A 17,009-nucleotide genomic window follows, 5' to 3' on the forward strand; every position below is an offset into this window, starting at 1 on the left:
ATTTTGATACACAGGTGATTTAGTTTAATTCAGCATATTAGATGTTCTCTGCTAGTATGGTGTTTAGCATGCAAATGATGTAAAGTAGAGCAAATGTGGCCTGCTGAGCCAGGTGCTCAAAGTGAGCATTGATACAGATATGTGACATGATTGGCCATAGTCAAGTCATCCAACCACTGTGAGTGAGTGATGTCGGGTACTTGGTATCCAGAAATCTTTCCCAGTCTGAATTTTCAAGTCTTCAAAGTCGGTATGCCTAATGGATATTCATCTAATTGATCCCTGCTCTTCTTTTTCTTTGTCTTTCTAATTTAGGAAAAGAGGATGCTAATGCACCAGTTACAAAAGATGAGAGCACCTCCATGTCACAAGACACAAAAGCTTTATCAGAGAAGTCGCTGCAGAAATCAGCTAAGGTCATTGATTGCAGATTTTTTCCACTCTTCCAATGGTTATCACCTGAGCTACTTGTCAGTCTCGTGAGATTCAGTTAGGACTATAGTTAGTCAGTTAATCAGAAAAGTTAGTAGACTCAGGGAATTAGGAATGGGTCTTGTAACTTTAAACAAGTAAATGTGTATTCACTTCCCTATCTTTGTATAAAGGGCCAAGGCCTTTTCTTTAAGTATGTTTGAAGTTTTGTATTCTTTCTTGTTTATAACCCATGTACAATCAGGCATTTATGACTTCCAGTTTGGGTTATTGAAAGTGGAGCAAAGCCAGGCACAGTGGCACACACCTGTAATCCCACTGACTCAGGAGACTGAGATAGGAGGATCGCAAGTTCACTTCCAGCCTAGGCGACTCAGCAAAACCCTGTCTCAAAATAAAAAATGAAAACGGCTGGTTGAGCTCCTCTGGGTTCCATTCCTAGTACTACAAGCAATAAGTGAATGAATGAATAAAGTGAACTGAGAATTTAAGACACTGGGAGAAGTAATAGGAATATCAACTCCTTCTAGATTTTAGTTTTTGCTTCAATTTTTTAAATTGTCATAGCTAATTCAAAAAATGAATTTTAATAATTCCTTTTTAATTTTTTCAAAGTATTCAATTCAGTTATCACATAATTATTATTTTTACATTCCTGTTTCATTTTTTTGCACAGTTTTATTAAAAGCTTATGTATGTTAGTAGCATCCTCAGATGTGGGATCAAATACAGCCGACTCTGGCTATGCAGATAACTCATGGTGGCAGAAGGCAAAGTGACGCAAGGGCAAAGAATTGAGTGGCATCATAGTGTGAGGCTTTGTGTACCAGAGGTATCTTGTCAGTGTGCTTGACCTGGGAATGCAGTGTGCTACTCGCCAGCCAGCTGGTTAGGAGAATCTCGCCTACATATTGACCTGAACAATTTCAAATTTACGTATGTTACTCCCACTGCCATTCAGTTATCCAGATCTTTATTTCAATAGGCATTTCGAGGACTAACCATGTTCCAGGCAATGTGCTAGTTGTGGAAGATCGTAATGACTGGGTGGCCGGGGGCTGCATCTGGCTCCTACACCTGTTTCATTTTACCTGTGCAGAGTTTTAAAAGTTTGACTTCATAACTTACGTTAAACAAACATACAGAAAGTGTTTCCATAAAAAAAATCATGCTTCTAGCTTCTTTTTCAAACAAACATCTGGCTGTACTGGGCCACATTTCTAAATGACTATGCTAAGAGCTGAATAGAGCAACCCTCTGTCCATAGAACTTGTATTCTGTGATTTGCTACTGCCCTCCAATCATGCCCACCCCTTCTTTCCATCCTCTCCCCTTTTCTTTCTCTCCCTCTTGGATAACATTTTTTTAATGAATTCAATCTAAAATTACAATGCAGGGCAGGTGGCACACATCTATAATCCCAGGGACTCAGGACGCTGAGGCAGGAAAATCACCAGTTTGAGGCCAGCCTCAGCAATTTAGCAAGACTCTTGTCTCAGAATTTCAAATGGGCTGGGCATGTAGATCAGTGGTAGAGCACCCTTGGGTTTGATTTCTAGTACAAAAAAATTTAAAAAGTAAAAAATATCAAATAAAATAAAATTACAAGGTAAGCAGCACTTATATGCCAAGCTTATGCTCTGCCTAAAGCTAACTTCATATGAACCACAGGTTCAAGCTGTTTTCTGCATTTCTGTGCTATCAGAAATTAAACCAGGATGCAAGGACTTCTGGGTCAGACAAGATAGCATGGCTTGATTTTTTTGCTCCTCCCACTAAGGACATCTATAAACTCTGGTTTGGGGGGTGGGGGCAGGAAACCCCAAGAGAACTTGAAAGGGTAAAAAGAAGAAGGAACACTTGTTAGGGACCTCCGGTCTAAAGAAACTACATAGAGACAGGGACTTTACAGTCCTACCATTAGAAGGTGTTTCTGAATCTCAGCCTGGCAATGGCCAGATAAACTCAGGTCTGTCCAGGAAACCTCCATCTCAGAGATGCCAGGCAAGGCCAGCAGCATCTGTGAAGGTGTTGACTGGGAGCCCTGATAACAGTGAGTGATCATGAGAAGGGCTTTCCTTTCCCCTTAGGCCTGAGAGGCCTCTCCCCACTGAGAGACATTGGGCATCTGAGTGGCTCTACCAAGGGAGATCCTACTCCAAGAAGCACCTGATACAGGAAGCCTCTTTGTCCTATGGGCCAGGGATTCCCCTCTCTCACCTCGAGGCACCAGAAAGCATGAGGATACCAGTAAAAAGGATCTTGCCACAACAAACGACCTGGTGGGCAAGGCCCCTTTGTCCTCATCCAGAGCAACTCGGAAATTATGAAAGCTGTTTGAGGGGGAATTCTACCATATTAGGGTGTCCAATCTGGGAAGTCTCTTTGTCCTTGGGGACTGGAGACTATTCTCTCACATCCAGAGACATTGGACAGATAGTCATGTAGTACCAGTAAGGAGATTGTGCCACAAACAGGAAATCCCTAAATGGGAAGCCTCTTTGTCCCTGCAGGCTAGAGAGTACTCTATTCCACACTTTCAGGTGCCCTGGCCTGGAGAGTCCCCTAATTCCTCACAAGCAGCATCAGTAGAGAACCAGTGGGAATCCCAGTGGCACCATGTAAACCAAACTTTGCAAAATAATACTGCAGAGACCCTGAAAACAAAATTGTCATTGGAATCTCAGCCCACACCAATAGGCCAGGATCTGCATGCTAAATAAACCTCAATACTGTGACTGCCTAGCATGAAAGAGTTAAATAATACCAGCATCTCCTAATGTCAATAGCCAGAAAGTTCAGGATTCAAACAAAGACCAATCATCATACCAAGAACCAGGAAAATCATAACTTGAGAGAGAAAAGGTATAACTTATACCTACATGAAACCATTGATGTTATGACCAGGCTTCACAATGACCATTATGAAGATGCTTCAGCAAGCAAAGGAAAATTCTCTTGAAACATTTGAGAAAATAGAAAATCTCAGCAAAGAAGTTATAACTTAATAAGAATAGTAATTTATATTTATTAACATTTTTAAAGCATTTATGTATTGTTCATAGAGTATGCTGGTATGTCGATGTGAGAAAAGTATAATGCAGAACAAATACCCGGAGCTATACCTATCTGCTGAAGTCTCACTTTTCTTCATAAGACATAGATCACAGTTATAAAAGCACTTTGATCTAATTTATTCATGTAATGCATAGTTTTTTTTCCTTGGATATATATGCTTAAATTATTGCAACTTATTGATTACTTACTGCTGGACTGTGCTAGTTGATCAGATAATATCCTCCTGACTTCACCTGATACCCAGTTCTACAGATGAGCAACACTGACATTATCTTTGGTGTTTTCAGGTGGTTTACATCTTGGAGAAAAAACATTCCCGAGCAGCCACCGGCATCCTCAAACTGTTGGCTGATAAGAACAGTGAGCTGTTTAGGAAATATGCCCTGTTTTCTCCCTCAGACCACCGAGTGCCTAGAATTTATGTACCTCTCAAGGACTGTCCCCAGGACTTTGTGACCCGGCCTAAAGATTATGCCAACACATTGTTCATCTGCCGCATCGTGGACTGGAAGGAGGACAGCAATTTTGCGCTGGGGTAGGTGATCTCTGGCAAGAAAAACCACTGGTCACAGGAAAGAACTCAGTTTAAGGCACTTTATACTAACTTTTTATGAATTTTAGTTATTGTTTCTTTATTAAAGCCAAGGTATGGTGGTTCTGAGTCCAGAAGTTACCCTTACTTCACTTCAACTGGTTGCCAACAGGTTCCTTGAATTACCAAACAGTAACCTTTTTGTTTTTGTTTCTGGCATAAAATATAAGCACATTCTGAGCCTCTACAGTTTCCTGTTGTGTCATGAATCCTATTCATACTTGTGTTCTGCAGTAAATTCATTGCATCAAATAGCCAGTTCTTTCCTTTCAGATGCTTTTTTAAAATATGCAAAGTCCAAGCATATTCAGGAGACCTCCCAGATTCTTTGCTTTAAAGTATGAATATGAAGTCTTGTTTGAATGGTGTACTTTTTGGTGTTGATCTTGCAGTCAGTTTGATTAGTGCCAAAGGTTTCACCTTAGCATTAAAAGCTAAATTATTACTACTGTAGGCAGGAAGAAGAGTGCCATGTTTCTGTGGAAACTGTCAGAAATCAGCCTAACTTAAGTCTTAGAGATGGTCATTTAATTTTTATTTAAAGAAACTGCTAGACTTCACTATCTGATCAAGTGCTATGACTATTTTCTTATAACTAGCAATCACTTTGAAAGAAAAATAATATTGTTTTAGTTGTATCTTTAGGTCTTTATTATGAATGATGTCTGACTTTTGCTTCATAGGAAATGGCAATGAAAGGTATACAATATAGAAGAGTCTTTCCTGACATTTAACTCTTAGTCCAGTGTAGTGGCTTGCTGGTTGGTTATCTGACTTATACAGAATAGATCCTCCTGGGAATGTTCTGTGGTGATGTGAGGCAACATTGAACGGATGGCCACAGTGTGCTGCTTTTACCAGGCTTGTTCTACACTTAGCTTCTTATGCCTAGCCATGTAATCCAAGTCATACTGATGTTAAGAGATACCCCAGAGCCACTTTTCAGTTATGTGAAGATCAGTGTGATTTCCTTGAACTCAGAGCCTCTTAGGAACTGTTGAACTTTCTTTTTTGCTCTAAAATGGTGTGATTGCAGTGTCATTATTTTTAAACTTAACTCATTATCCAAGAGTGATGTCAACCTCTTGAGCCCCAAGTAATCCTTTTCACAGGCTTGACCATTTCTCACCATCAAATCAAAAGGTCTGATGGTGGCCATGATACTGGCCTCTGGTCACAGGAAAGAACTCAGTTTAAGGCACCTTTATACTAACTTTGATTATGCTGCCACACTGTTTGACAGTGAGAAGGGAAGTCTTTCACATCACACCAGGAAACCCAGCCTTGTCCTTTATCTGCCTTTCTGCCTGAGCCCTTTGTGCATTCTGGATTGGACTGCTGCCTTAGGTTTCAGGTTGTAAGGGTGTAGTTAGGAAATCTTCAACCAGGAAGATTCTTATATTTCTGTTTCTGTTATTACTCTAATGATCCTGTAGGTTCTCTCATACAACTGAGCCCTTGCTTTATCAGCACCCTAGTCAAAGGGTAGATGCAACAACAACCAAAAGGGAGTCGAGCCTTTGAAGCAACATACACCTTTGTTGGATCCAAAGAAAGAATATTTTATTTTATTTTTTTAAACCTTTATTTATTTATTTATTTATTTTTATGTGGTGCTGAGGATCAAACCCAATGCCTCGCACATGCTAGGCGAGCACTCTACCGCTGAGCCACAACCCCAGCCCCAAGAAAGAATATTTTAAAAATATGGTAATCATGTATTGTCATGTAATTTTCAAAATAAAATTTTAAGATAATCAAATGGAAAACTGTGCTTGTTTTCTACCTTCTTAATATAAAGACATTGTAGTTGTGTTTTATGGAAATATGCCTTTTAAAATCTTAGTGGACATGAATAACTGATTAGAGCAAATTAAAACATCTTTGTGGAAGTAGAGAAAATCTATTTTGAATAATAAAACCTGGCAGGTTTTCATGACGAAGCTCTCAGATGATGCTGTCACATGAGGGGTGAGGGCTGTAGCTGCTGGGCAAGGCGGTGGTCGCCTTGATGTGCTGTTCTGGCTGTCAGTTACTGATCTTTAGGAACTTAAACCACCGTTTCCCGTGCTAAACGTGCTGTGGTGCTGACTGCTGAGGTTTCTTCCCTCATCTTTGCCTGGCATTGACCAGGCAGTACTTGTGGTGCTGTGAGTGTGTGTGGTCAGTCCTTAAAATTATTTACCTCTCTGTAGTTAAATTCAGTTCTCCTGACAGGTTTTTATCAGCTATATGTCATGTACTGTGCCTTATTATCTGAGAAGCACAAAGATGAACAGCTATATTTTTTTTATTCCAAGAAACTATAATGCAGAAGGACTTAAACGGCATAGGGATTATTTGATTATAAGAAATGAAATCCCTTTCTTATAATTTAAATAAAAGGGAATTACTATGATGGCTTTCCTAAATCTCAGGGCAGGAAATGGATGTGGGCTCATGAGAAACTGAGAACTAACATGCAACAAAGGATCACAGCTTCTCTCTCAACCACTCTGACCAGCCCAGGCACTACTTGATAGAGATCCCTTTCTGTCATGGACTATGTCATTTGGCATATCTCTGCACAGTAGCCATCTATATGCTTAGTAATATCCATGGTTACATACTCATGTCTAGATTATTGCCCAGAATTCCTGAGGTAGAATATCTTATTGATCTAGCTTGAGGCAGGTATTTACCCTGGCCAGTATTTTTACCCAGTGGTGGGGTCCAGGCTCCCTCAATCCACTGCCCAAATAGCAGAACTGTGGGACTCAACACCCTAGGCAGGAGCGCGGATAAAGAAGATGAGTTGAATGGCCCATCTTTCTGAGCTCCAACTGTAGTACAAAAAGAATGTCGTAACTTCTTCCATAGAAACGAAATAATTTTCTGGAAGTGAAGGAGGTATGTGAAGGGAGAAATCCAGGATCAATTCTTGGAGAACAGAAGATCTTTACTAAAAGATCTCTTGGACTAAGAGTACAGTGGGGATGGGAAGGGACACAACCAGCAGCCAGAATCACTGTAAGCTAATTCAGGAAGACAGAGGAGGTAGGAGAATCTGAAATGAAGAGTCCACTATGGAAGAAAGAGGAGGAGTGAAAGATTCAGAGGAGATTAAGAAGGTAAATACTCCCAGATTCGATAACTGATTAGAATGGGGCACAAAGGAGAAAAAACAATCATAGAATCTTGTGTGAACTACAGGCCTCAAACTTGGGTGGGAGGGCAGATGCTGGTGGGATTACCTGAGAGCAGCCCTGGCCCCCACCTGCCTTTGCTTATGCCTCAGTGCTTGCTACTTCCCTGGCTGACTGCTCCTAGCTCCAGACCCTGCACACTGTACTTCCTTTGCCAGCAGAGACTCTCCTCTCCAGAGTTTGCTCCATGAAATACTCAACTTTTAAATTCAACTCAGTTGTCTGCTCAGAACATCTTCCCTGTAGGCCTTCTTTTGGGGGTACTCCTGTGTCTTTCCAGAGTAACCATTGGTGTAGCTCTCCCATGTGTGGACTGCAGTTCCTTTTAAGTATGTTTACTTGGCTGTGAACTTCTTTAAGATGAAAATATTTTTGGACAAGACTGGTCAGGTGAATAGATGGAAAGGAGTTGATGACCTTGAGGTCTTGAGCCAGTTCAGCTAGGAAAGTAGAACATAAATTAAGCTAGAAAACAGGAGGCATTTGGAACAGAAAATGATGAGAACCAAGATTCTGTGGCTTCAGAATAAACACTTGACAGGTGTATACAGCATGCAGCAAGTATACAAATCGGATGCAGAGTGCCATGTTAAAAGATACAGATGTTTAAACAAAAAGTCTGGATAGAATGCACACATTGGCTGTCTGATGTCAATAATTTGGAAGGGTCCAGGAGGAGACCATTGATTTTTGGCTTCATGTTCTCTGTAAACATTGCTGCTCTGGCAGTCCCACAGGTACTTTGGTGTCTCCATTAAAGGAGAACTTAAAAGAATATTACAGTATTGGAGACCTCTGGTTAGGAAGTTATTTTCCATCTTACTTTTAAAATTGTCATGAGAGCTGTTACTTGAGCCTTGTTCTCTTCTCTGTATATCACATTTACCACTTTTTCATGAATTTCAATCTTTTAGTGCTATCAAAAACCCAAAGGTAGTCTGTTCTTGGTGAGCCCTTGCTGGCTTTTAGGGATGACTGCTTTTTGTCATACATCACAATATATTTAGTACTTTTGATATTTAGTACTAGACTCTTGGCCAGGATAATTAAAAAGTCACATTGGCATCCTTGTTGGAATGATTTGTAATTATCAGATTTACAGTTTTAAGAGCTTCCCAACCCTCTTAAATCATCTTTCCTTTTAGAAACTCATGCAGTGGCCCTCATGCCTGTGTTACTCCTGCCTTCGTGGAATATGCTATCCTGGAGTCCAGAGCTCACAGTCCCAGCCTTCCTGCCAGGATGTTGTGAGCATGGAGGTTTCATGATCACTTTCTCCTAGATTTGTTATGGTTTATTCTCAAATATGTAAGGATAAATCTTGAAAAAAAAAGTTTTATAGCAGCTACTGTGAGAAACAGTAGCAACACTGAAGGCTAACTGAAGATGTAAGATGTAAACTAACCTGGAGCAAACTGACATGTTCATGTTATTTTATCTGCCAAACTCTGATGGCTATGGGGGTTGGGAGAAGAGAGAAGATGAATAGGTCAGTGCAGAATGAGAAATTTTGGTTTGAACCTGGGATTGCCTAGTCTTAATGGAAGGCTATTGGAATGAGATATAGAAATTTTGTCGTTGTGCTGCTGGCTTTTATGAATGAAGGACAACAGAGTCTATGGAAGCCAAGAACGAGACAGGATGAAAGCAGAGGATGGGAAGTTCTGATTGCCAGGTGTGTGGAGAAGGAAGTGTGTGGGGGCTTTGTCTCCCAGCTTTGCTCTGTAGGGCCAGTTGGCAGATACTCGCTGACAGGCAAAAGTAGATGCTTTTGCTCTTCTACTCAGTTTTGATAGGTACTGAATTCTTTTGGGGGTAGATATGAATTGAAGTGGTCACACATTAAATAAGTTATATTTACTAGGAAAATGAAAAAGAAACCAGGTAGATAGAAAAAGCAAATGGAAAATTAGTGTTTTTTATGGAAGCATTGCTTCTAAGATGAGCACACTGAAAAATAACTCTTCAATCATTCCCCCTGCACAAAAGGAATATTTCACCTTTCCTGAACATATTCCTTATTTAAAGAACCTTCTGAGGGAAAGGTTGAGTTGTGTGATGCCAGGAACTTTAAGTCCCTTTCAGGGGCGTGGCTTTAGCTGGCTAGTAGATAAAAAGCCAATCAGGCTGAGGAGGGGGCTCTTTTTTGGTGATTGTTGGGCTCCACCTGCTGGTCTACAATGCTCAGCTTTGGAAAAAGCCACATCTTGCAAACCAAGAGCATCCTGGTCAAAGCAGAGCAAAAGTCAAAGAATGGAGGAGGATGGTCCTGGTGTCACTTGGTTTGTTTCCCAAGAACCACTGTATGCAGGCACTTATACTTCTTCCCAAATCACCGTCCCCACCTGCAAATTCTAGTGCTCTTTCTTCAAAGTATTAAAGGAGAACTGCAGATGCCACCAACCTTCTTGTGCTCTCTGGGACTGGTTCCAGTCTCTTCGCTGATCCTACGTAGCAACACTGATTCACTCTCAAGCTTCAGGGTCTTTCCTAAAATCATTCAGTACTGTTGGACCTTCTTCCCGGTTTTTTTTTTTTTTTTTTTTGTCTGTTTTCACTGATAAAACACTTTTTCTGAAGTCATTGTTCCTTACTTGCTACCTTCTATTGTGTCATATTATTGAGCTGGAAGAAGGGAAAATAACTTGGTCTCTCTTTGTCACATGTCTTGTTCACCTTGTGTTCTTACTGAGGTTCTGGGCCGTATGTTCAGCCAGTGTTGACTCCTGCCCACACCTGGCTTTTCAGGGACCTGATAACCATTTTGCCTATTTGGGTGAGTTTCAGCATGAACCAGTGTGCATGGGAGCATTTATTTAAGAGCAGTAATGATAGTGGTGACCACTACAAGAATGTGTGACCTGTGCATAGCCTAGTTTTAAGGCCAAACTTTCTAAGAATATTTAGAAGAAGAAAGAGATGCATAGCCAAGAGCACTAATACTGACTGGTAAATGTTCTTGTTTTCTTTAAGACAAACAGGCTGATTTGAAGGACTGTTTTTTTCATAGTTTCTTCTGTCTAGTTTTTATTTCCGTATCACCCAGGACAAGTCAGTCTGATGCTTATCTCTATAGAATATTTATATAGACACTCCATAACCCCTACCTATCAACTGCAGAAAGCTGGGAATGTTTCAAGCATTATCTGGACGTCCTTCATGTGAGTGGGAATAGTGTTGGTAGAAGAGCTTTGGTGAGTGAAAAAAACTTGAGGTGATGAACATTATAAATTTCTCTGAGGAAAGCTTTCTTCCTTATGACCGTTTATTATTGCAATATCAAAATTAGGATAGGGGCTGGGATTGTGGCTCAGTGGTAGAGCGCTCATCTAGCACGTGCAAGGCCCTGGGTTCAATCCTCAGCACCACATGAAAATAAATAAACAAAATAAATTTGCAGATAGATCATTAAAATTAAATTTTTTTAAAAATTAGGATAAAATTTTTAATTTTTTTAAATATGTAATGAATATTATTAAAATTATTTGGACATATACTATAGACAATGGAAATTTTCTAAAATGTCACCCCAGAAATATTCACTTGGTTTGGTATATATTTAACTAAAATACAGTTTTAAAATTTTTATTTATTTTTATTTTTTTAATGAACGAAGTATATTTCACAGACCAAAGAACAAAATGTGACACCTAATTTTTGGAGCCTCATATTAAAACCAACCAATGGAATCACCTCCCAGATTAAGAAATATTAACAATATCACCAATACTGTGGATCTATTTGTTTTTTCCCTAGAGTTAACTAGTGTCTCAAATATGCTAATCAAAATATGCTTTTAAAATAATCCGTATTTATGTCATTAAATAATGTAACTTAGTTTTGCTTGGTTTTGAACCTTACGAAAATATCATATTACATATATTCTTCTGTGACTTGCATTTATTTTTAAATATGTTTCTAAAATATTTTCCTATATTTTACTCACTTTAATGCATATTTTCATTTCCTGAACTATACCACAATTTATTTATCTAGCAGTGAGCATTTGGGTTATATTGAGATTTTTATTATTACAAATAATGCTCCCATAAACATTCAAGTGCTCACTAAAGTTTCTAGCCTTTGCTTAGGAGTGAAATTACTGGATCATATATATGTATGTATTTTAACTTTACAACTTTGTAGCCAAAAACTGTTTTCCAAATTGTACCCTTTTTAGTCCATTACTAAGAGTGTGTCTTAAAAGAGTTTTCATTTCTTTGTTCTTATCAACATTGATATTGTTAGACTCTTCACTTTTTGTCCATTCATTGTAATTTATTTTTTCCTAATTACTAAAGAGATAGAACATCTTTTCATATATTTGTGTTCAGAAGTTTTCTGTTCTAGAAAAATGTCTTCATGTCTTTATTTATTTTTTAAAATTTTTTTATTTAGATATTTTTGATTTGCAGAAATTGTCAAAATAATACTGAGTTTCTGAATATATCCTTTACCCTTCTTCTCCTCTGTTAACATCTTATATTACAATAGGATATTTATCACAACTAAGGAGTTAACTTTAGTACAAGACTATTAAATTATATAACTTAGCACATCTTACTAGTTTTTTCACTAATACCATTTTTCTGTTCCAGAATTTGGTTCAGGACCCCACATTGAAATTAAGTGTAACATCACTGTAGTATCTCCATTTCGTCATAGTTCCTTAGTCTTTTCTTTTATGAACCAAGAATGGGCACGACAGTTTTAATTAGATTATGATTATTTTTCTATAATTCTTAAATTGGAAAAAAATAGTCATGATATTAAAGGAAGCTTAGAAAATAGAGAAAAAGTCATTCATAATCCTTCCTCTAAGGAATTCTGTTTCAGTGAATACATATTTTAAACTGTACCATACATATTATTTTATGTTTTTAACATTTTATGTCATAGTTATTTATATCTTCAGAATGATTTTTCTAGAATGCATAATAATCAATTGGACAAACATGCCATTATTTAGTATATCATTTATATATTATTGGAAATCTGAATAACTTCTTTTACTTCCTTTTAGCTCTAAGTTTTTTTTAACAAGTTTTTTTACAGCTGTTTTAGATTTACAGAAAATTGTCAAGATGGTATAATTCTCATGTATGTCCACCCCAAATAATTTCCCAATGTATTAACATGTTAGTGTGGTATATTTGTTGCAATTAATGAGCCAATATTGATACATTATGAACAAAAGTTCATACTTTAATCAGATTTCGTTATTTTTATTATTGATAGTAGCAGTGGCAGTTTCAGTAGTAGTAATAGTATTGATCTAAACTCCTTTTTCTCTTCCAGGATCCAGTATTACATTTAATTATCTTGTCTCCTTGGGGTCTTATAGCTGTGAGAATTTCTTATTTCTGAAAGGCAGAGTAGCTTGAAATGTGCTTTTAAGAAAACACCAGATATTTCAGTGTGACATTATAATTGTCCTAAAACAGCTGTTGCCATCTTTTCTGACAGTGAATAGAAGACATAGAAACTACTTAGGAAGCTATAGCATTTGAACTATATTGCAAGAAAGGGAAAGTTATATTCATTATTCATTTTAAATAAAATTTACCCCAGAATTAAATTTAAAACATAAAAACAAACTCTCTTGCAAGACAAATACACAAGGTATATGTTAGTTCCCTTGTGGATTTTAGTTTTGTTTAGATTCCAAGGTAGTCTGGTTTTTAGGGAGAGCAGAGTTTATGAGTGAGTATATTGCATTATTGTTTCTGGGGCATCTAAGGCCTGAAAAGCTTGGGCTCTTTCAGTATGCTGACCTGTTAGATATTTTATCTTGGACAAGTTCTTCAGTCTGTGCTGCTATCAAGTATATCCCAGTGAAAATCTGTAATGAATTTATTTAAATAAGGCACTTGAGAAATGTTCTCTGAAACTTAGTAAAATAAATGTTAATTAAGGCTAATAGGAACTTGGAGTCATTGATCATATTTGGAAACCATAACTCAAATATAATTTTGTCATTATAAATTATGTTGTAATTTCAGTAAACTAATTAAAATTCTAGGACTTAAAACTAGTGAAAATTTTGCCAAAATACAAAGCATCAAATGAGAAAAAAATCTTTTGTCTTTAGGTCCAATGACTGATTTGACTTGTTCTTATAATAGTATTAGATCCATCACCTCACCTGCTAGCTTTTGTCCTCCTTTCTCTTTGCCTTTACATTATAGGTGTGGGTCCAGTATCAGTGCTGGTTGCCTTTGTGAGGCATGCTGAGTACTGGATCCACCATCTCTTGGTAGGTCTTAGTTTATTATCTAATAGTTTTAAAGAAAGGATTTGTGAGAGGTATGTTCTTGAATTCTTGAATTTGGATATCTTTATCTTCAAAATCCAGTGGTACCCTCCCTAGAATGTGGTTCAGTGGTGATTTTGTGTGTTAATTTTTCCTGAGACAGTTTTTCTGTCTGTAAATTTAAATTTTATTTCAGGAAAGTTGTCTTTATAGGTTTTTGTTGTTTCTTTGATTGATTGATTGATTGATTGACGGTCTGATTTTGTTTCTTTGAAAATGCAGTCTTACTGAGTTGTATAGGCTGACCTCATACTCCTAATCCTGCTGCCTCAGCGTCCTGATTACTCAGCCTCCTGTTCCTGGGATTATGAGCACCTGACACGGCAACCAGTCAGGAAGATTGTCTTAACTGGTATCTTTGAAAATTATTTCTATTCCTCATATCTAGATGCTTCCTTTAGAAGCAAAATTGCAAATGCATAAGGAATAAATCAATCACTTTGGGACCATTGTTACTTTTATTTTAAAATAAGTTTATTTGAATAACAGCATTGTGATAGTGCAGCAGCTGTTTGGTAACTGAGATGGCTACTAGACGATTAACAGGCAGGTAGCATGTACAGAATGGATATGCTGGACAAGGGATGATTCATGTTCTATGCAGGACAGAGCAGGATGACACAGATTCATTACTTTATTCAGAATGGCATGCAGTTTAAAACTCAATAATTGCTTATTTCTGGAGTTTTCCATTTAATAATTTCCAACCATGGTTGACCACTGATTAACAGAAACTTCAGAAAGCAAAACCATGGGTACAGGTGTCTGCTATTATGAGTTCTTCCTGGATTTTAGTATTGTATTTCAAAAGTTAGGTATTATAAAATGCCTTTTTGTCCATATTTTAAGTCTCTTTTCTACTTTAGATCTAAGGAGATAATTTTTGGCCATATATATATATTCTTACCAGCTTCACAAAGTGAAAGTAGGGTGGTCATGGTATTCTAGATCTGCCTCTCATACACTGCCCTGAGATACCCACCACATGTGAGAATGTGTTCCTTTTCATGTTACTGTCGTTGTCTAATAAACTATACAAGATATATGTCGTTGTTTATTCTTCTCCCAGCAACTATGTATGCTGATTAATGAATGGTTATTTGTTATTTTTAATATTACTAGATAGAATTATATGAAATTATGTTTTATAGCTTAAAAATCCAATATTGACAATTTCATGTGCCTCAATATCATGTATGATTATCCTCTTTATATATTACTTGCCATTCTTGAATCCTTTGCTTCCAAGTCATCACTCACTGGCTTAACTGAATATAGCTTTTTTAAGAAAGAAGTTGGTGTAGTATGTTTTGTGTCTGTTTATATTAGTCAGGATTCTTGTAGTCTCAGTCAGAAGAGTCATTATTATTATAAAGGTGAGTGTTAGAAGACAAGGTTAAAAATGTTGTAACTAGTAGAACTGAGCCCAGTGGCACTTGCCTGTAATCCCAGCTGCTCTAGGGCCTGAGGCAGGAGGAGTACAAGTTTGAGACCAGCATGTGCAACCTAGTAAGCCCCAGACTCCAAGTAAAATGCAAAGAAAGGAAAGGAGATACAATGATATAAAAGGGCTGGGAAGGTAGCTCAGTGATAGAGTGCTTTCCTGGCAAGTGTGAGGCCTGGGTTTAATTCTCAGTACTGGAAAAGAAAAATTTTGAGTGGGTCTTAAGTGTGATATTGAAAAGCCCGACTCCACTTGTATCCTTGGTATCCAGACCTTGTGCATTGGCTCTAGGCTGCCAAGGGAGAGCACCATGACTGTCCTGGAGGAAGCTCTGCAACCTTACAAGGTGTTGTCTTCTGATTAGTCTCATAATTTAGCAGTCAGCAGACAATTACACCATTTCACTCAGTGACTTTTATATGCTTTGCTTCTTTCAAGAAGTGAAATACTTGATTATAAACAAAATTGAATGAGATACCAATAGCTTTTTCTGTATTTCTGAAATCTATGGATTGTGATGTTCATGCAAAGCATGGTAGGCAGGACAGATGAAGACAGCAGTCCCAAGCCCAGAGTTAGTATCTCACAATTTTAATGGAGCAAGATTTCTGCCCTCTTCATTAAAGAAGAGCTGAGGGATACAACTTGTTATCAAGTAGTGTTGGGTCCTCCTGGCATGGTTCTTTATCATGGACTCAAAGTTGATTACTATTGCTGGCACACTGGTATCCTGGACGGGCAGGGGCCAGGTTATCAGAAGAAGAAGTTAATGTGGAGCTCATTTCCTGCTGCCATGTACCTTGTTCATGTCAAGGAAGCACTGCAGTGGTTGGGAAGGCAGAATCTTCCATTCCCAGACCCCTCCTCCCTCCACAGTGGGATCACTTGGCTGAGCATTCTTGTGGAATTCTAATAGTTATACTCTGTCTGGGTACATTTTAATAGTCCCATTCTATCCACATGTCTCTTCCCCAGATATGCCTGTCACCAGTCCTTCAATCATTCTTTGAGGTTCCTGTCCTTCTGGCTAAACTTAAAGTCACTGCCTATCGGGCCATCTTTTCTCAGCCGAAGTGGACCATGGATATATTACAAGGTTTTGGTTACAATTCTTTTTAGAGCCTGTTCCTTCAAATGCTATCATAGTCCACTTAAGAATCATGAAAGTGGAAGGTCATTTGCGACTAGGCATTCAGGGTACTCAGACCTTTCTGTATCCCCTGAATCTTATTCTTTCTCATCAGTGCCCCTACTTTTCACCTAAGATACTTGTTAGACCATAAATCCAGTAATGTAATCATTCATCATCTTTTTTAAAAAAATTTTTAATCTTTATTTTATTTATTTATTTTTATGTGGTGCTGAGGATCAAACCCAGTGCCTCATACGTGCTAGGCGAGTGCTCTACCGCTGAGCTACAACTCCAGCCCTCATTCATCATCTTTTGAAAAAAAATTTTTTCTGCCTTAGCCTGGCAGCTACAAGAAATTCAGGATACTTTTTTTATTCAAAAAAAAAATTTTTTTGTAGTTGTAGATGGACAGCATGCCTGTATTGTTTATTTTTATGTGATGCTGAGGATTGAACCCAGTGCCTCACAAGTGCAAGGCATGTGATCTGCCACTGAGTAACATCCCCAGGAATCTTTTTTGATGAAAAAAGAAAGTTCCTGAGTTTTCATCTTAGCCCAGAATCAAGAATTTAGAGATTAAGCATATAATTTTTCGTTTCCATCTCCTTTTTTGATTCTGTAAGTCTCTATTTCTGTGAGCCCTGCAATATCCCCCCCCACACCAGACCAGGGATTGAACCACCCAAGGTCATTTAACCACTGAGCCACATCCCCATCCCTTTTTATTTTTTATTTTGAGACAGGGTCTTACTATGTTGCTGATGCTGGCTTTGAACCTGTGATCCTCCTGCTTCAGCCTCCCAAGCTGCTGGGGTTACAGATGTGTGCTACCA

General features: G+C 38.1%; 1 protein-coding gene across 9 annotated transcripts in view; it reads left to right on the plus strand.

The window, feature by feature from the left end:
- The window catches only part of Dis3l2 (DIS3 like 3'-5' exoribonuclease 2), a 356,506-nt gene that overhangs the window by 162,422 nt on the left and 177,075 nt on the right, over positions 1-17,009 (plus strand). For 8 of the 9 annotated variants that reach the window (XM_026396261.2, XM_026396260.2, XM_026396268.2 and 5 more), the window contains 2 exons: positions 316-416; positions 3,798-4,045. In XM_026396261.2, the coding sequence (XP_026252046.1) occupies positions 316-416; positions 3,798-4,045 (349 nt within the window). The remainder of the gene's footprint in view (positions 1-315; positions 417-3,797; positions 4,046-17,009) is intronic. The other variant, XM_026396266.2, reaches the window with a different exon arrangement.

The sequence above is a fragment of the Urocitellus parryii genome, chromosome 1 (assembly GCF_045843805.1).
Source record: "Urocitellus parryii isolate mUroPar1 chromosome 1, mUroPar1.hap1, whole genome shotgun sequence".
In the NCBI taxonomy this organism is placed as follows: domain Eukaryota; kingdom Metazoa; phylum Chordata; class Mammalia; order Rodentia; family Sciuridae; genus Urocitellus; species Urocitellus parryii.